The 16,301-nt window shown below is 39.7% G+C and overlaps 1 protein-coding gene across 1 annotated transcript; it reads left to right on the forward strand.

Annotated features, from left to right (window-relative positions):
• The first annotated feature begins 48 nt into the window (after positions 1-48).
• Positions 49-16,069, forward strand: dcaf15 (DDB1 and CUL4 associated factor 15). The gene is made up of 13 exons (XM_041785095.1): positions 49-206; positions 2,350-2,447; positions 3,101-3,239; positions 3,350-3,456; positions 3,572-3,717; positions 3,804-3,965; positions 9,077-9,694; positions 9,795-9,886; positions 12,552-12,674; positions 13,852-13,934; positions 14,029-14,133; positions 14,246-14,361; positions 15,349-16,069. The coding sequence occupies exons 1-13, from the start codon at positions 111-113 to the stop codon at positions 15,402-15,404; spliced, it is 1,941 nt and encodes a 646-aa protein (XP_041641029.1). The 5' UTR covers positions 49-110; the 3' UTR covers positions 15,405-16,069.
• Positions 16,070-16,301: the final 232 nt, after the last annotated feature.

Below are 16,301 nucleotides of genomic sequence, written 5' to 3' on the forward strand. Positions count from 1 at the left end.
TGTTTTGGTTTTATTGGATACATCCGTGGGCGAGTGAGGGCAGTCTCGTGCACTCTGTGGACCAATCACAGCAGAGCATACGGCAGCGAGGGACAACAGTTTAGGGGGTGATGGCGCCCAGCTCGAAATCCGAAAAGGACGACAGCAAACAGAAGGCTCAAAGAAAACGCAAAGATCATGTCGTGAAGCTTCTAATGCGGGGCAAGGTAGGGGCGAATACACCACAATGTTTGACATTAAAATATAAATTGTATTTTAGTAATATCCCTACGGTGCCTCATTAAGAGGCTTCTTATTTTCTGTAGCCTCGGCAGCTACCTGCTAACTAGCTCAGTGCTAACCGTCGTCTAGTGGCAGGCAGGTAGCTTATTAGCTTATGTTTCAAACTAAGAAAATACCGAGTGCTACCAGCTTTTCTGGTATTTGTCTCTTTTATCTGATTTGCCAACAGTCTTCTGAATATACACGAATCTGCGAAGGCACATTACTACAGGTAGCATGCTAACTATCAGCCAGCATGAGTATTTTTTATTGTAATGTTAAACCGAGTCGGCGTTAGCTTCAGCTAAACCACACTAGCAGCTTGCATTAGTTCACAGCTCACTTGTGCAACAACAGCCCTTGGATATTATGTTTGTTATTGAATGATGTGTCTATGCACACAGAGTATTTTAAATACACAGGTACTCTGTTGGGCGTTATATATTTAAGTTAATCTTTAACCAACATGATTGAAAAGACGGGTTCATGACTGTGTATGTGGTTGTGTTAATTTGTAAAGAGACGAGTTTGAGGAAACTGATGTCAAATGCACAGCTTTACACTCACTGATTAGATACACCTGTTCAGCTGCTCATCAACGCAAAATCCAATCAGCCAATCACAGTACTGCAACCACTTCTTTTAAACAGCCTTCCCCAAACTTCGGTGTGCTGCCGCCCAGTTCTAGACCTGAAAATCTTCTGGTGACCACATAACCCTTCCTTCAACCATAACACTTAATTTATACCTTCTTAATTTAATTTCGTAAACGGAGTAGTTCAAAGCAAATGCCTACCCAGTATTCAGAGACACTAAATTTCCCCTTGTGGGACTAATAAAGGAATATCTTGACGCCACAAGAAAGTGTTGGCATAGTCATTGAGTACATCTAATTGGCCATCAGCTTTAATTTTGTTTAAATGGGCCTTGGCAAAGTCAGCCATTTTTACTTTTTTAATATCAGTTCCTTGAAATGTACATTGTGACTCCATAAACCCTTTCCCAGTAACATTAATGCAGCAGAGTGATATGATTGATGAAGTGCCACCAGTGAATTCAGCACTTGTCAAACCATAACACCCACTCTGTGCATCAGACAAAAATAAATCATTAAAAGGTGGCATGTTAGTTTAAATGTTTTGGCTGTGTTGAGGCCCACCTGCCCTGATGTACCCCCATGGCCCACCAGTCAGCCCTGGACCACACTTTGGGAAGCACTGCATTAAGTCATGTTGACATGGTCACAACAGTCTGCTGAAGTTCAAACCTAGCATCGGAAAATCTTTCAGGAAAGGTGGTTTATGTGATTTTGAACACATCATGACTGCTGGTGCCAAACAGGCTGGCCTGAGTGTTTCAGAATTTGTATATAGGCAGGGATTTTCGGGCTCATGCATTTCCAGGATTTGCAGAAATTGTCTGAAAATGCTCAGTGAGAGACCGTTCCAACTGCCAGAATGCCTTGTTGATGGCAGAGGATAGAAGAGAAAGACCAGACTGATTCAAACTCACTGAAAAGCAAGCAATAACTCAAATAACCGCTTGTCACAACTGAGGTATGAAGGGGAGAATCTCTGAATGAACAAGAGGTTGATGCACATGGGCTACAACAACAGAGGATTACATCTGCCAGTTGCCACATCTGTTGACTAAGAAGAGTAATCTGTTGCTACAACTTGCATGGACTCACCAGAATTGGACAGTCATAGTAGGACAGTTGTTACCTGGTCTGATGAGTCTTGATTCCTGCTGCTGCCCTTGAACGGTAGGGTCAGAGTTTGGTGTTAACCTGACAGCCTGTCAGATGACCAACAACCATGCTAGAAAGTCAATTAAATTACCTTTCTTTCCAGCCTGTAACTCGGTTTGAGCTTATGCAGATCATCTTGACCGTGCCTAAATGCCTTAATGCACTGGCTATATAATGTGATTGGCTTATTAGATATTTGCATTACTGAACAGATTAATGTGCCAATGATTCACTACTAGCCCAGTATATCCTGCACCCTTCCTTATGCCCCCTGTATTATCATATTTTTGTTTATTCTGTTGTCTCCATCTGTATTTACTCTCTCTTCTCATCTGCAGCTTTCAGGGCAGTTTTCTCAGCGGCTGTTCAGAAAGCTGCCACCTCGAGTATGTGTCCCTCTGAAAAACATAGTCAGCGAGGAGTTCCTGAGAGCAGGGTCAGCTTCTGTGTTTTTAAACTTTCTGTTATTAAGAATCATGTATTGTTTTGTGGCCTACTATTGAGATTGCTTAGTTCTTAGAACAGTTCAGACCAAGTAGTGGTGTGGTAATTATAATTATTGATGCTCTGTCAAGATATGATTATGCTAAAGGTTATATATTCTAAGTACTCTAGTACTTTTTACCTTTACCCAGGGTATGGATCGAGACAGAGTACACTTCAAGTGGTGATGGTGTTTTAATGTAAAGATGGTTTGCAGTCCTGTGATGTTGCACAAAAGTCAAATGGGGGGTAGGAAGTGAAAAATACCAGTAATAGTAATAGAAATAGATAGTGCTTCTTTATGCAAAAATCCCCTCCTGCCTCTGATCTGGAGTTCCTTGTTGTGACATGACATTATCTGCAAACTACTTGTATAGATAGCATGAAGGCAGGGCTTGCTGGTGCACTGGGCACTATGATTGAATAAATATAACTATTGAAGGAAACACTCTTCATATTGGCAATCACAAAGAAACTTTATACATTAAATCTGTAGCTGACAGCTGCTTAGCTTCATAGAGTCACACTCTGAGCGAGGATTTACCATGTGTAATATGGTTTGAATATATACATGTATGACATTGGTGCATGCCTTTTTGGTTCCAGACATATCTTTCTTGGTTTCACAAAATGTGGCCGCTACGTGCTGTCCTACACAAGCGACTGTGGAGAAGATGATGACTTTTCTTTCTATACCTACCATCTGTACTGGTGGGAGTTCAACCTTCACAGTCGACTCAAACAGGTAGAGACCTATAAATTTACTCTCAATTTTCATTTGTTACCCAGATATGTCACCCTCATGTACAGGTATCATGTCATTTGTCTCATGTTTTCTTTCCCTCTCCTCTTTAGGTCCATCATGTACGTCTGTTTGCTGGAGAAGAAATCTACAGTGACCTGTACTTGACTGTGTGTGAGTGGCCTAATGACCACTCTAAAATAGTCATCTTTGGCTTCAAGTACGTATTTTAAACATATAACGCTCAAGAAGCGCTCCAAGCTGATGCATTTTATGTTCAGATTTTGTTAAGGTAGTGCACAGGTAATGATAAGTAATAATGTTGCTTCTGCCAGTACACGCAGTTCAAGCTCTGTTCTGATGAACCTAATGATGAGTGATGAGAACAACAGAGACATCTACATCACCATCGCCTCCATGCCTCCTCCTAAACCTTGTTCCCACTGCTGCCCTGTTCCAACAGCCTCAACCATACGCACAGGTAAACACACACAGAAATGAGCCTTCTTTTGCCTATACACCTCCTCTTGTTTTCTTCTTACTTACCTTATCCTTTTCCCTCTCCAGGAAGTGGTGAGTGTCTGGAGCATGGCTATGTTCTCAACAGCAGGTACCAGGTGGTGTATCCGTTTCCCACGTTCCAGCCTGCTTTCCAGCTGAAGAAAGACCAGGTCATTCTGTTGAACACAAGCTATTCTCTAGTGGCCTGTGGGATCTCTCTCTGCCCAGGTAACACAAACACCAACAGCAGCATCAACTAGGGCTGAACAATTTAAAAAATAGTTATAATAATAATTGTGATTACTTAGACTTATACTGCATTTACAATATGAGTGATGATTTTCCATTACTTTTTCTCCTTAGTTGAAAATCATATTGCAGTAAATGATTATTAAAAGAGTATGAATGTGATCGATGAGGATGATTTTTTTGCAATTTCTGCACAAAGAAAGATCATTTATTCTGACGTGTAAAAAAGTGTACCAGAATGCCTGTGCTGCAAAATATTTAAATCAAATTGGTACTTGAAATGGATCTTGGACACAAATTTCACCTAAAAGAGACATTGCAAATCCTGCCATTTATAAATAGCAGAATCCATAATCCATTTCCAATACAGTTTCATTTAACTGTTCAGCCTTATAGTTCAGACATTTTGATTTTCTTGTTTACATTTTTTCTGACTTTCTGTCATTGTTATTGGTGGACCTCTTTACAGAAAAAAAGTACAGTCATGGACGCAAGTATTAGCACCTCTGGAAGTTTTCCAGAAAATACACCATTTCTCCCAGAAGTTGTTGCAGTTACAAATGTTTTTGGTATACACGTTCATTTCCTTTATGTGCATTGGAGCAACACAAAAAATCAGAAGAAAAAAGACAAAATTGATGTAACAAAACTCAAAAAATGGGCCGGACAAAATTATTGGCACCCTCAACTTAATATTTGGTTGCACACCCTTGGAAAAAAAAAACTGAAACCAATCACTTCCTATAACCATCAACAAGCTTCTTACACCTCTCAACTGGAATTTTGGACAACTCTTCTTTTGCAAACTGCTCCAGGTCTCTCAGATTTGAAGGGTTCCTTCTTGCAACAGCAGTTTTGAGATCTCTTCATAGTTGTTCAATGGGATTTAGATCTGGACTCATTGCTGGCCACCTCAGAACTCTCCAGCGCTTTGTCTCCAACCATTTCTTGGTGCTTTTGAGGTATGTTTTAGGTCATTGTCCTGCTGGAACACCCATGACCTCGGATGCAAACCTAGTTTTCTGACGCTAGGCCCTACATTGTGGCCCAAAATTTTTTGATAGTCTCCAGATTTCATGATTCCTTGCAGACAATCAAGGCGCCCAGTGACAGAGGCAGCAAAACAACTCCAAAACATCTTTGAACCTCCACCATGTTTGACTGTAGGTACTGTGTTTTTTTCTTTGTAGGCCTCATTCCGTTTTCTGTAAACAGTGGAATGACGCGCTTTTCCAAAAAGCTCTACCTTAGTCCCATCTGTCCACAAAATGTTCTCCCAAAAGGATTGAGGCTTACTCAGGTACATTTTTGCAAACTCCAGTCTGGCTTTTTTATGTCTCTTTGTCAACAGTGGGGTTCTCCTCTGTCTCCTGCCATAGCACTTCATCTCATTCAGATGACCACGTATGGTCTGAGCCGACACTTTTGCACCCTGAGTCTGCAGGACAGCCTGAATTTGTGTGGAAGTTGACTGAGGATGTTTATCCACCATTCAAACTATCCTGCGTTGCATTCTTTTGTCAATTTTTCTCTTCCGTCCACATCCAGGGAGATTAGCCACAGTTCAATGGGTTATAAACTTATTGATTATATTATGCACAGTGGACAAAGGAATTTCAAGATCTCTGGAGATGGTCTTGAAACATTGAGATTGTTCCTATTTTTCCACAATTTTGCTTATTAAGTCCTCAGACAATTCGCGGCTCTACTTTCTCTTCTCCATGCTTGGTGTGACACACACAGGCACACAACACAACGGTTGAGTCAACTTTTATACATTCTAACTGGCTTCAGCTGTGATGTCTAGATTGCAAGCACCTGTTACTGCAACAGATGAGTTTAAATGAACATCACATGCTTGAAAATAAAATGATTTACCCACAGTTTTAAAATGGTGCCAATAATTTTGTCCAGCCCATTTTTGAGTTTTGTGTAAAATTGTGTCAATTTTGTCTTTTTTCTTTGGATTTTTTGTGTTTTTCCAATGCACATGAAGAAAATAAACATGTGGTGTATTATCTGGAAAATTACAGGGGTGCCAATATTTTCATCCATGACTGTTAGTTAATACAACAGCTTATCGGTGACACTTTGTAGTGAAAATGCATGTAAAGCACAGGCTAGTATCACCATCATTATCTGATACAAAGAAAGAGCTGAACAGTTTTGAAAAGGTATCTAACTGCAATTATTTTAACTCAAAATCAATATGAATTGTTTTACTGAAGAGAATGATCCTTTTATGTTATTTTTGTGTTGATTGAAAAACAGTAACAAAGTAGGATTTTTTTGTAAAACTCTAAAAAATTGATTTTTGAATGTGTGTGCTGTGTAGTGTAACCCTGCTTCAAAAAATGCTTTAAACTGGTATTTTGACGCATTTTAGGTCAAAAAAATATTTCACCCTCTGATTTGAAAAATGCAGGAGGATTGTGATTAAATCTAGATTTTTATTAAATGCTCAGCCATAGTATCAGTGCAGTTCTTTACACATTATATACCGTACTGTTCTTTGAATCTGATCACTGCAAACTTGCATCAAGAGTATGTAGGGAAAAGGTTGGATTTGACCACTTCTTTAAAAGCTTGACCGTTCAGATGAGGGAATGATATCGCACCAACTCAGCATTGCCAATGCTGTATTACAGTTTTATTGAACAAAAACATTTTTCAGTGCCTTTCTCCTTCATTATACTCCCCCTCTGCATCAACACACTGCTGTATTCAGGTCTTCCACTGATGAGAGCAGTGCAGCAGGTCTACTTCAGGGAGTTATATCAGATCCTCTGTTGTTGTTTTTTTTAAACTTCTGACACAGACTCAAAATGTGTTCCTTTGAGCAGAGATTTGATCTCAGGAAAAAGGAAGAAGTCCACAGTGCTAGATCAGGTGAAGAGGGAGGGTGAATAAGCACTGAAAGCGCAGTGTGAGCTGGCTCGTTGTCTTGATGACCACAATTGTGGTCTCCTATTTCAGACTTTTTCCTCACAGTTTTTCTAGAACCTGTTATAGTGTTGACCATTCTGGAAACCACTCATCCAAAATGATCCCCTTAATGTCAAAGAAAACAATCGACTTGGCCTTGAATTTGGACTTGCCTTGTCATGCTTCCCGCTTTCCATCCTTGGAGACGATGGTGTTTTCCAGTGCATTGACTGCTGTTTTGTCTCAGGATCGTATTGAAAGATCCAAGTTTCATCACATATAATCACTCCTTGTAAAAATTTTGCTTTCCTTCAATTTGACCCAAAATGTCTGCACAAATTTGCTTGTGCTTTTCCTTTTGGTCATGAGTCAGAAGTTTTGGCACACACTTTTGTTCTAATTTTCATGCAAAATTTGCTGAACAATCTCTTTTATCAATGGAAACCATTTCTGCTGTCCTTGTCATTCTGAGTTGTTGATCATTTTAAACGATCTTTCAATTTTCTTTTTTTTAATACTCTTTATTGAAAGTTTTTTTTTTTATTATTAGATAGAACAAAATCGCAGGTACATTCAAGTAAAAAGGAAAGCAAGAAACAAAAACAAAATAAAATCACAAAAAACAAATAATCATGAGGTCTTGGATTGATCTAAACTTAAGGGCAACAAAATTGCTTCATTCGAACGAGATGTTATACAGAGGCTTGTATTTACCATACACACACACATGTGTATATATATATATATATATATATATATATATATATATATATATATATATACATACATACATACTAACCTCACAAAACAGATGGATACGCCCGTTTCCATGTTTCTCACTGGCGAATCCATCTTACAAAGCTCCCGTATGAACCATTTGGGCCCGGTTTGAAAGTGACAGGACCAATCAGCGTCGAGGTGCAGTACTCTCAGGCGTGGCAGAGTCATGACATAATGCAAGCAGCAACAAGAGGCCAGTGCAGTTATGGTGGAAGACATTAGTGTGGACGCTGCTAAAGCGCCAGTTTTATCAGAACTTTCTTTGTTAAAAGAAGAACAAAGAACAGCACTGAGTTTTTTCTTTTCAAAATCAACAAAAATCGTGTACTGACATGTCTACAGTTGCCATGATTTGTGGCGTTATGCAGTTCTCTATGGAGTTTACTCCTTCGGTAGGGGCGCAGCTCGGTAGTGGCTATGTTACGTGTTTTGTTGCTCTGATTGGCCCATAAAGGTGTGACAGACAGAACGTTCATCCAATCAGCTGCCAAGTTAAAAATAAAATCAATTGTTTGGACAATTGTTTGTTGGCAGGTTGGCAGAAGTGACAGTCAAAAAGCAGGAGAAATGTTAGTACAACAAACATGGCGGAAACATGGGGTAAGGACATTAGGAATGCAAACAGGACACGAATGAGATGGATATGACACATAAGGCTTGCAAGATGTGCTACATGAAAATAAAATACTGCAGAAATACGACAAACATGAGGGCAAAACTGATGCTAAATCAGCTAAACAGTTGGAAAAATGTTTAAAATTGCAACAATATCAAATCGTGACCCAAGTATTGTGATAATAACTCGTTACGTGATTCCCACCCCTACTGTGTCACATTATCTGATAGCCATACCTCGTATTTATACGTTTTCAGGGGAAGCTAAATGTGTGAGTGCAATTTTTGACCCCTGACTTCACTTTAGACATTTTCCTGCCAGCTTCAGTTAAATTTCATGTGAAGTCAGAGAAAGCTGATGTGTCAGAGTGGTAGGAAACACTCACAAAATTAACTGCCAGAAAGCTGGAGCACATTGTGATGATTTTTATCAGAAGAGTGGGTCTTGGCGTGATTGTCATGCACATGAAATGCATATACAGGTTAAACTTCATGCTGTGAGGGATATGTATGTGAAAGCCACTTGAAACTTTCTGGAAAGTTTTAGGAGTCCACGTGTAGAGAGAAAAGAGCTAAAGAGAATAAAGGCCCAAAATATACTGACCTTATCTTACACTGATAAAGCAGAGATGACCTTGATTTTACGGACTCTCATTTCCATCATCATTAATTTCATCTTTTTTTTTTTTCTTTTTAAACCAGAGGTGTTTTGTAACCTGATTTCGGTGATTCATTAAGGTTTTTTTCTGTCTTTTGAATGTCTGCTGTAGGTAAAAAGGGTCAGTCATCACAGATCCTCTACACAAAGAAGGCAGCTTTTTCAAATCAAACCGCTGCATCTTTACCCACCACTTCTTCGGCATCTTCTTCTTCGCTACCTCAGGGATGTACAGAAAGCCAAGTGCCAGCTTGCAGACCCACTCCAGTTCCCTCTTCTCCTTGCCAGTCACAAGCAGCCGTGCGAGCCCGAGAGTTTGCTGCTGACCTCTTCAGACGGGCCCAGGGAGGAGGAGGAGGAGGAGGAGGGAAAGAAAGTGAAGGCCAGACAGAAAGGAAAACAGCTGATGGTGTTGAAAAAGAGGCAGCACAGACATCCCGAGATGAGAGTATAAATGTAGATGAGAGGAGGAGAGAGGAGGAGGACCGTAGAGAGAGTAAGGAGGCAGAGAGGAGAACTAGTTTACCTGAAGCATCAACATCAAGTGTGAACCACAGTCTGTCGTCTTGCTCTGAACAAGTGATGTCTCCTGCCTCCTTGTGTTTGTCACCATCATCACCTCCCACTCCTTCATCCCAGGAGGCTTCCTCTAGTGAGCCTGGTTATGTCAACTATTCACGCCTTCACTACCGCCTCCAACAGCCAGGGGCAGCAGAGCAGAATACAGGAGGTGAGAGGAGGAGGACTACACAGAGAACAAGTGATGGCATTAAAAAAACTTTTATCAGATCACTGATGATCTGGGTTTTCCTCTCTTTCTGTCTCTCCAGGTTATGAAGATGATAAAGTTCAGCTACCGTTCACAGTCACTGACCTTAAAGGAAGAAACCTGCAGCTGGTTACAGGGCCGCACAGTGGACAGGTGAGTTTTTATATTGTAAAGCTGTGGCTTTTAATTTATCCAGACGCTATGTTAGTTAATCTGACTCTGTAAGAAATATTTCAAGGGAACGGGTATTTATCTTGATACACCTCATCAGCCTGGTTGAAGCGATGATATTCGGTCGCTCTCAGCTAATAAGGTGGTTTTCAGTTGTTTCATTACTGAGTTAGACCAAAGAAATGTTAAAGTTCACATTTTTCATTTAGTCTTTTCAACTTCATCATTCTTTAGTCTTTGAAAGGTGAAGAACCAGACTTTTAAGTGCTGTTTTTCAGAGACATGTCTTTTTTTAAGGTGTGTTTGTGTGCTGCTGGGGTTCATTCATAGTCTTCTAATGTAAAATATAAATTATGTTTTCTTCAAAGCCAACAGCCTAACAGTGTAGAGCTAATAGCCTAAAGCTAACAACCTCTCTTAGTTTGAAGCTTGACACTGAACTTCTGCTACTGATTGGCTTTCATTAATGGCAACCTGAGGCAGTTCATAGTTTAAAAAACTTCTACTTTGATGTTATACTGCCAATGATATATTCCACCATTTAATGTAAAAAAAAAAATGAACATTTCCAAGTAGGGGTGTGACGAAGGGATGTAAGGATACACTCCACCCACAATACGATTTGAATCCTGATCTTCCTCTTGTATATTTTTTTGATAACAAAAGCAGTCTTTTTCAATTTTAAAGTTACTTTTTCTATCAAAAAACAAAAAACCTACATATTTTTCATATTTATAATCTTGAAAAAGTGAAGCTGAGAATATCTTTTTGGAAATATCTATGTGATATGAAAAGGCAATTTTATACAATTCCCAAATACAATAAAGCAAAATATTAACTACATTTTCTTTAAATTCCAAATAAATAGCAACAGTGCAGCTTTTGTTCCTAAATTAAAATTTACATGTTTTTCTCAATGAATATCAACATATCTACTTTCTCAGACATCAGCTCAGATTCCTGAACATTTGCGATGTCCTCTGCAGTTAAAAACTCTTTCACCTGGGACAGAAGTGGTTGTTTTGGGGAGACATGCTTTTGCTAGAGGTGAAAACAATGGGTACAGCTGGGAGTTTTACTTTTCACTACCTGAGTGGACAATTTCACTTCACAAAGCGTTGCTACATTGATGATGAGCTTGTGAGGGGGCATCTCCAGTAGTTTCTGTTTGGACACGAACACGGCAGTGGCTACTGAGTCAGTCAAGTAGGGGGTCAAGATTTTAGTTGCATAGTCTGACATGGTGCTGTTGGGAACAACCAAAAAAATCATGTAGCCTGAGCCAGCCTTAAGTGCTAGTAAACAACAACTGAAGATGCAGGCATAACAAAACACACAAAGAAGAAAAGTAACCTAGCAAGGAGAGCTAGGAGACTCACCAGCATCTTCTCTCTCTCCTGAAGCCCTTTGCCTTGTTTTTAAATAGACTGGATGTGAATGCAGTAAGGGCAATAGAGAAGCTCGACTTCTTTGTGTACTAAAAATGTCCAGGCCTCATCACAATGTCCCTTCCTGTGTTTACATACACCAGTTCACAGTCTGGCTTACATAAGCAGTGGTTTAACTCGAATAACCCCTAAACCTGCCATTCAGAAAAAGCAAAACTGTTACATCACTTTTGTGGCACAATCTGCATGTAACTGGTTTATCATACATTTTAAACAGCTAAGTCTGGACGGTTTTACAAAAGGGCCAGGATCTGCGCACACTTGGCCCCAAAGTCCTGTTCATCCATTCAGTGTGAACACGCCTGAAGAGGTGGTCTCAGGCATAATACATGTGTACCAAAGCATGTCCACAGGGTATGTGAATGCAGATGTGCTCAAGTATGGGCTATTTGTCAACAGTTGGAGTTGTAAAGGCAATTATAAACATCTCCTGTCTTTTTAAATCGGTTGTATCGAGGGAAGCATAGGACCATTTCATCCTTTGAGCTGAACTGTAGAATTGGAAGTAGGAAGAGGGTAATTGTTGATGTCTAAAAGATGTGGAAAGTAACTAGTTACATTAACTCAAATTACTGTAATTTGGTAGTTTTACCTTTTTAAGTACATTTTGAATTCAGTAAACGTCGCTATAAATTTTGGATGAAGAGCTCTGATTTATTGTCTTTATTTTTAGTCCATACATGTTTGTAAGTATATAAAAGCTCTTTTTTTAAGCTGTTAGTTAAAAAAAAAAAGTTGAGCTGCCAAAGCCATCAAGGGATCCCACAGCACGCCATCTGACTAGTTGGCTAACCGTTTCAGTTGTCGGCGACTAATCGACTATAGGAATAGTCGTTAGTTGCATCCCTATCGGCCAGTAATTTTACATCTACTTAAGTAGATTAGAACCAAAGTAACTTTACTTTTACTTTAGTAAAGTAATTTTGTTCTCCTTCCACGTCTGCTTGCCTGCTGCTACTAACTGTATCAGACTGTACATTTGCATTTGTGCTCAGGGATGGAATGATGTTACAAATGTGAAGGCAGACCTGGTGCAGGGGCAGTAGTTCTCAGGCAGGGTACGAAACAATCTGCCTAATGTGAAAACACCCTAAGAGACGGTGTCAGTAGAGACAGTTTGCCTCTTTACTTTTGGTACTATAAAAATGTTGTGAAAGTTTTAACCTGTAACATGATTTATACGTTTTTTATTCTTGCAGAGTGTGTGTGTGGAGCAGCTAACTCTGGACTTTGAGTATCTTATAAATGAGGTTATCAGGAGCGATGCTTCCTGGGCCCCTCAGTTCTGCTCCTTCAGCGACTATGATGTTGTGATTCTGGAGGTTAGTATTTTAACGTTCTCAAGAAATAAGTTCATATTTGTCCCTTGAGTTTACTTTTAATTTTACTACCCAGTAGGGGTGTAAAGGTAATGTGTACTCGTACCGTATCGATTTGGTACGGGCTTCTCGGTAAGGTACAGATGTGTACCGAACGAGTACATGTGGAACGAAGCTCACATAGAAAGACAGAAAACCAGAGCGCAACTCACTGTCACACTGTCCTGGTAACCACAGCAAACGACAGCAACAGCCTGAATATTCCCAGATAAAAGTGTCCTGTTTAGGAACACTTTGTTTCCTAGTAAAATACAACAGTGGACAAAGACAACAGTAGCGCGGACATTAATCAGCAGCTGTGTCGCTGACAGCACGTCGTCCAGCGGACCGATCGAAGCATTTTAAAAGGCTGCACTCGAACAAAAATCGGTGGAGGAACAGCAAAGTCTCACCAGCCAGTTATAAATTCCTATTCTTTTAGATCATTTTTATTCTAACAATGGTGCTCTGGCTCTTTGAATCCAATTAATTTTACCTTCAAATGTCAGCCTCGGGGGGGGGGGGCCTCCATCATGTCTGCAGCTGCGTCATATAGTTAGTTATCCTCAGATTTCGCACGGCTCTAACCTCTTTATCCGCCAAGATGGGCTGTGAAAAGTTTTCCCAAACTTTGTAATAGGTCCCATTGGTTACAAAAGTAATCCAGTGCTGAAGTCCGTGTTGAAATCGGCAGGATAGACGCTAATTTGCATACTTAACAAGCTAACGCATGGTAATATGATGATGCGTTCAAGGTGGCTGGGAAGTGTTAGTGTTTAAAGAATGGGTATAAATATGTCAATATATCAATTAAAAAACCTAGTAATTCAAAAATGTATTTATTAATATTTTCAATCAATGAAGAACCTTTGGAAGGATGTGCTGCTTTATTAATCATTTAAATATATTTTATTCAGCCAATTTATTTTAATACAGTTTAATAAAAAAAAAATTTATTCGCTTCAATTACTGTACCGAAAACATACCGAACCGTGAATTCAAAACCGAGGTACGTACCGAACAGAAATTTTTTTTGTACCATTACACCCCTACTACCCAGTGTACTAATGAACTAAGGCCAAACAAATAAGAGAGAACATTTAACTTTGGACTTAAAGAAAACTGATGTGATGTGTGTCAGGTGTGCCCGGAAACCAACACTGTGATGATCAACATCGGTCTGCTGTTACTGGCCTTCTCTAACTCAGACGAGGAGCACTGCAGGTATCCATCCTAAAATGACCCAAAGCAACCATCAGCCCTGAATCCAACATTTCTGCTCTGATCTTCAGCCTGCTCTTTCCACTTTTCTTACCAGGCCAAACACGTACCATTCCAACCTGCAGGTGAGCTGGGACCTGAACTCAGGTGTCTGTTGCACTGTAGGTGTAGGTGAACTTACAGAGGTCAAGGGTCAGACGAGGTGAGGGAATACTGCCACCTGATTTAGCACACGGAACACCTTCCTGTCTTTTTTCCTTTTTAAAGTTCTGTTGTGATAAAGTTTGTACATCTGTCTCTCTCTCTCTCATCAGTGGGAGTGTGTGGAGCTCTTACAGGAAGTCTTGTGTGAACACCGTGATGAAGTGGTTGGTTCCTGAGTGCAGCTCGCGCTACATTAATCGCATGACCAACGAGGCTTTACACAAAGGCGAGTTATTCTAACATTTTTGCAGACATATGTGTCCTATTGAACACTGTTTAGACCAATCAGTGTCAGTTGAGGATTTTGGGGGTGTGGTTAATTAGTACAATGGTTGCCTTCAGTGTGATAAGGTTGGATGTAGCTACAAAATAGCAGCAGTTTTATCACAACTAGACTATATTTCTGTGTAAAAAAAAAAAAAAAGTGTGAAAACAACAAAGCTTTTTATGATGGAAAAGATGTTTTTTTTCCCTCATTTGCCAATCCACTGTGGCATGAGTATATGATCATTACAGGGAGAGGGTTAGTTGTACTGTAAATGGTTGTATACAATGGCTGCTAGAAGAGTGATTAGCTCAGACTTTTCCACAGCAGTGGTTTTGTCTAAATAGGACCACATTCTTCTAATAAAAAAAGGGCTGAGAGCAACACTGATAGCTTTTCATGGCAGAAAAGATGTTTTCGCTCTTCTCCCAGTCTGCTTCGGTATGAGTTTGTTTGTTACGGGTGGGGTAACTGGTGTATCCAATGACTGCTGCTGCGGTAACTGTTAGCTTGGCTCTAGTTGTAGGAAAGTGGCAGTGTAATCAGAACTGGATCACATTTTCTGTTGAAGAAGTACTAGGAGTTACACCGAAAGCTTGTCTTGGCAGAGAAGATGTTTTTGCACGCCTCCTGAAGGGCCTTGGCGTCACTTTTATTCACTGAGGAGCTCCACCATTCAGAACTACGGTAGCTGTTATGTAATGTGTACAAGCTGATTTTGTCTTGTCGCTCTGATTGGCCTGTCATGAATGTGACAAACAGAACGTTCCTCCAATCACCTTCTGAGATCTTTTTGAAAAGTCCTGCCCTTCCCAAACACATCAGATGAAGGTGAAATATATCCATGGGCAGAGCTTCTCACACCACCAGCAGTTTCAGTTTGATCTTTGATTTTTGTGTTTGATTAGAAAAGCATTAATTTAACTTCGACCATCTCCTCACCTGCAGGTTCATCCCTACAAGTGTTAGCTGACAGTGACCGATGTACCTGGATTGTGTTATGAATAGGGGCCACAAACACTCAGAGATGCACCTCAATAAGACCTCATCGCCAGTACAGAGCTCAACTTTACTCTGAGCAAAACTGCGCACGTTCAATGGATCTAACATGTAGTTAAAACATGCGTCTATTTTAAAGTGAAAATGAGCGCTCTAGGTTAAATACTGTAAAGAATTTTTTAGATGTCCTGTGTTTTATTTTACACGTTTCATATTTTTGTTATTAACACCAAAACAAAGAGCTGGACTGAAACAAGATTTAGCTTTACATTTTTTTATACATTGTGTACTGTTATTATAGTGTGGACGTTTGTTGTACTTCTGTTTGTAAATGAACGTATGCATTATCTGCACCTGTGTGATTTCCACAAGGGTATATTATCCAGAGAATAAATGTGTGTATGTATGAGTGTACGCATGTTTAATGTGTTTGTTACATTTGAAACATTCTGCTGCTTCTGAACAAGTTGTTGCTCTGGACCAGTTTAAAGTATCTTTGTTCATTTGTAATGCTGCAGTATTTAAAGTAAACATGTCCAACATGTTTTTTTTAGTGTGTCATTGAAGTGGAGGGTTTGGTTCAGCTGGTTAACATCACACACTGTTGACCAGCATACACATAAAACTGTTCCATTGGACTATTTTGTCAAAATAAAATGTTTAAAAGGTTGTTTTTTGATCAGTCTTTTTTTGTCACGCTAAGAATCTCTAAATGATTTTGAGTTTCAGTTAGTGCTCTCAGAGTGGAAGCCCTGGCTAACGTGCATCAGTTGGTGCTTTTGTTTGTCAGTAGAACTTTAGATTCATAAACAGTTATGGTCTAAACCTGCCCTCTTTGTGAAGTTTTTTGAGTCAACTTGAAATATTCTGAATGCAAAATCAAACATACAAATCCCTGCTCA

The sequence above is a fragment of the Cheilinus undulatus genome, linkage group 4, assembly GCF_018320785.1.
Source record: "Cheilinus undulatus linkage group 4, ASM1832078v1, whole genome shotgun sequence".
Taxonomy (NCBI): Eukaryota; Metazoa; Chordata; class Actinopteri; order Labriformes; family Labridae; genus Cheilinus; species Cheilinus undulatus.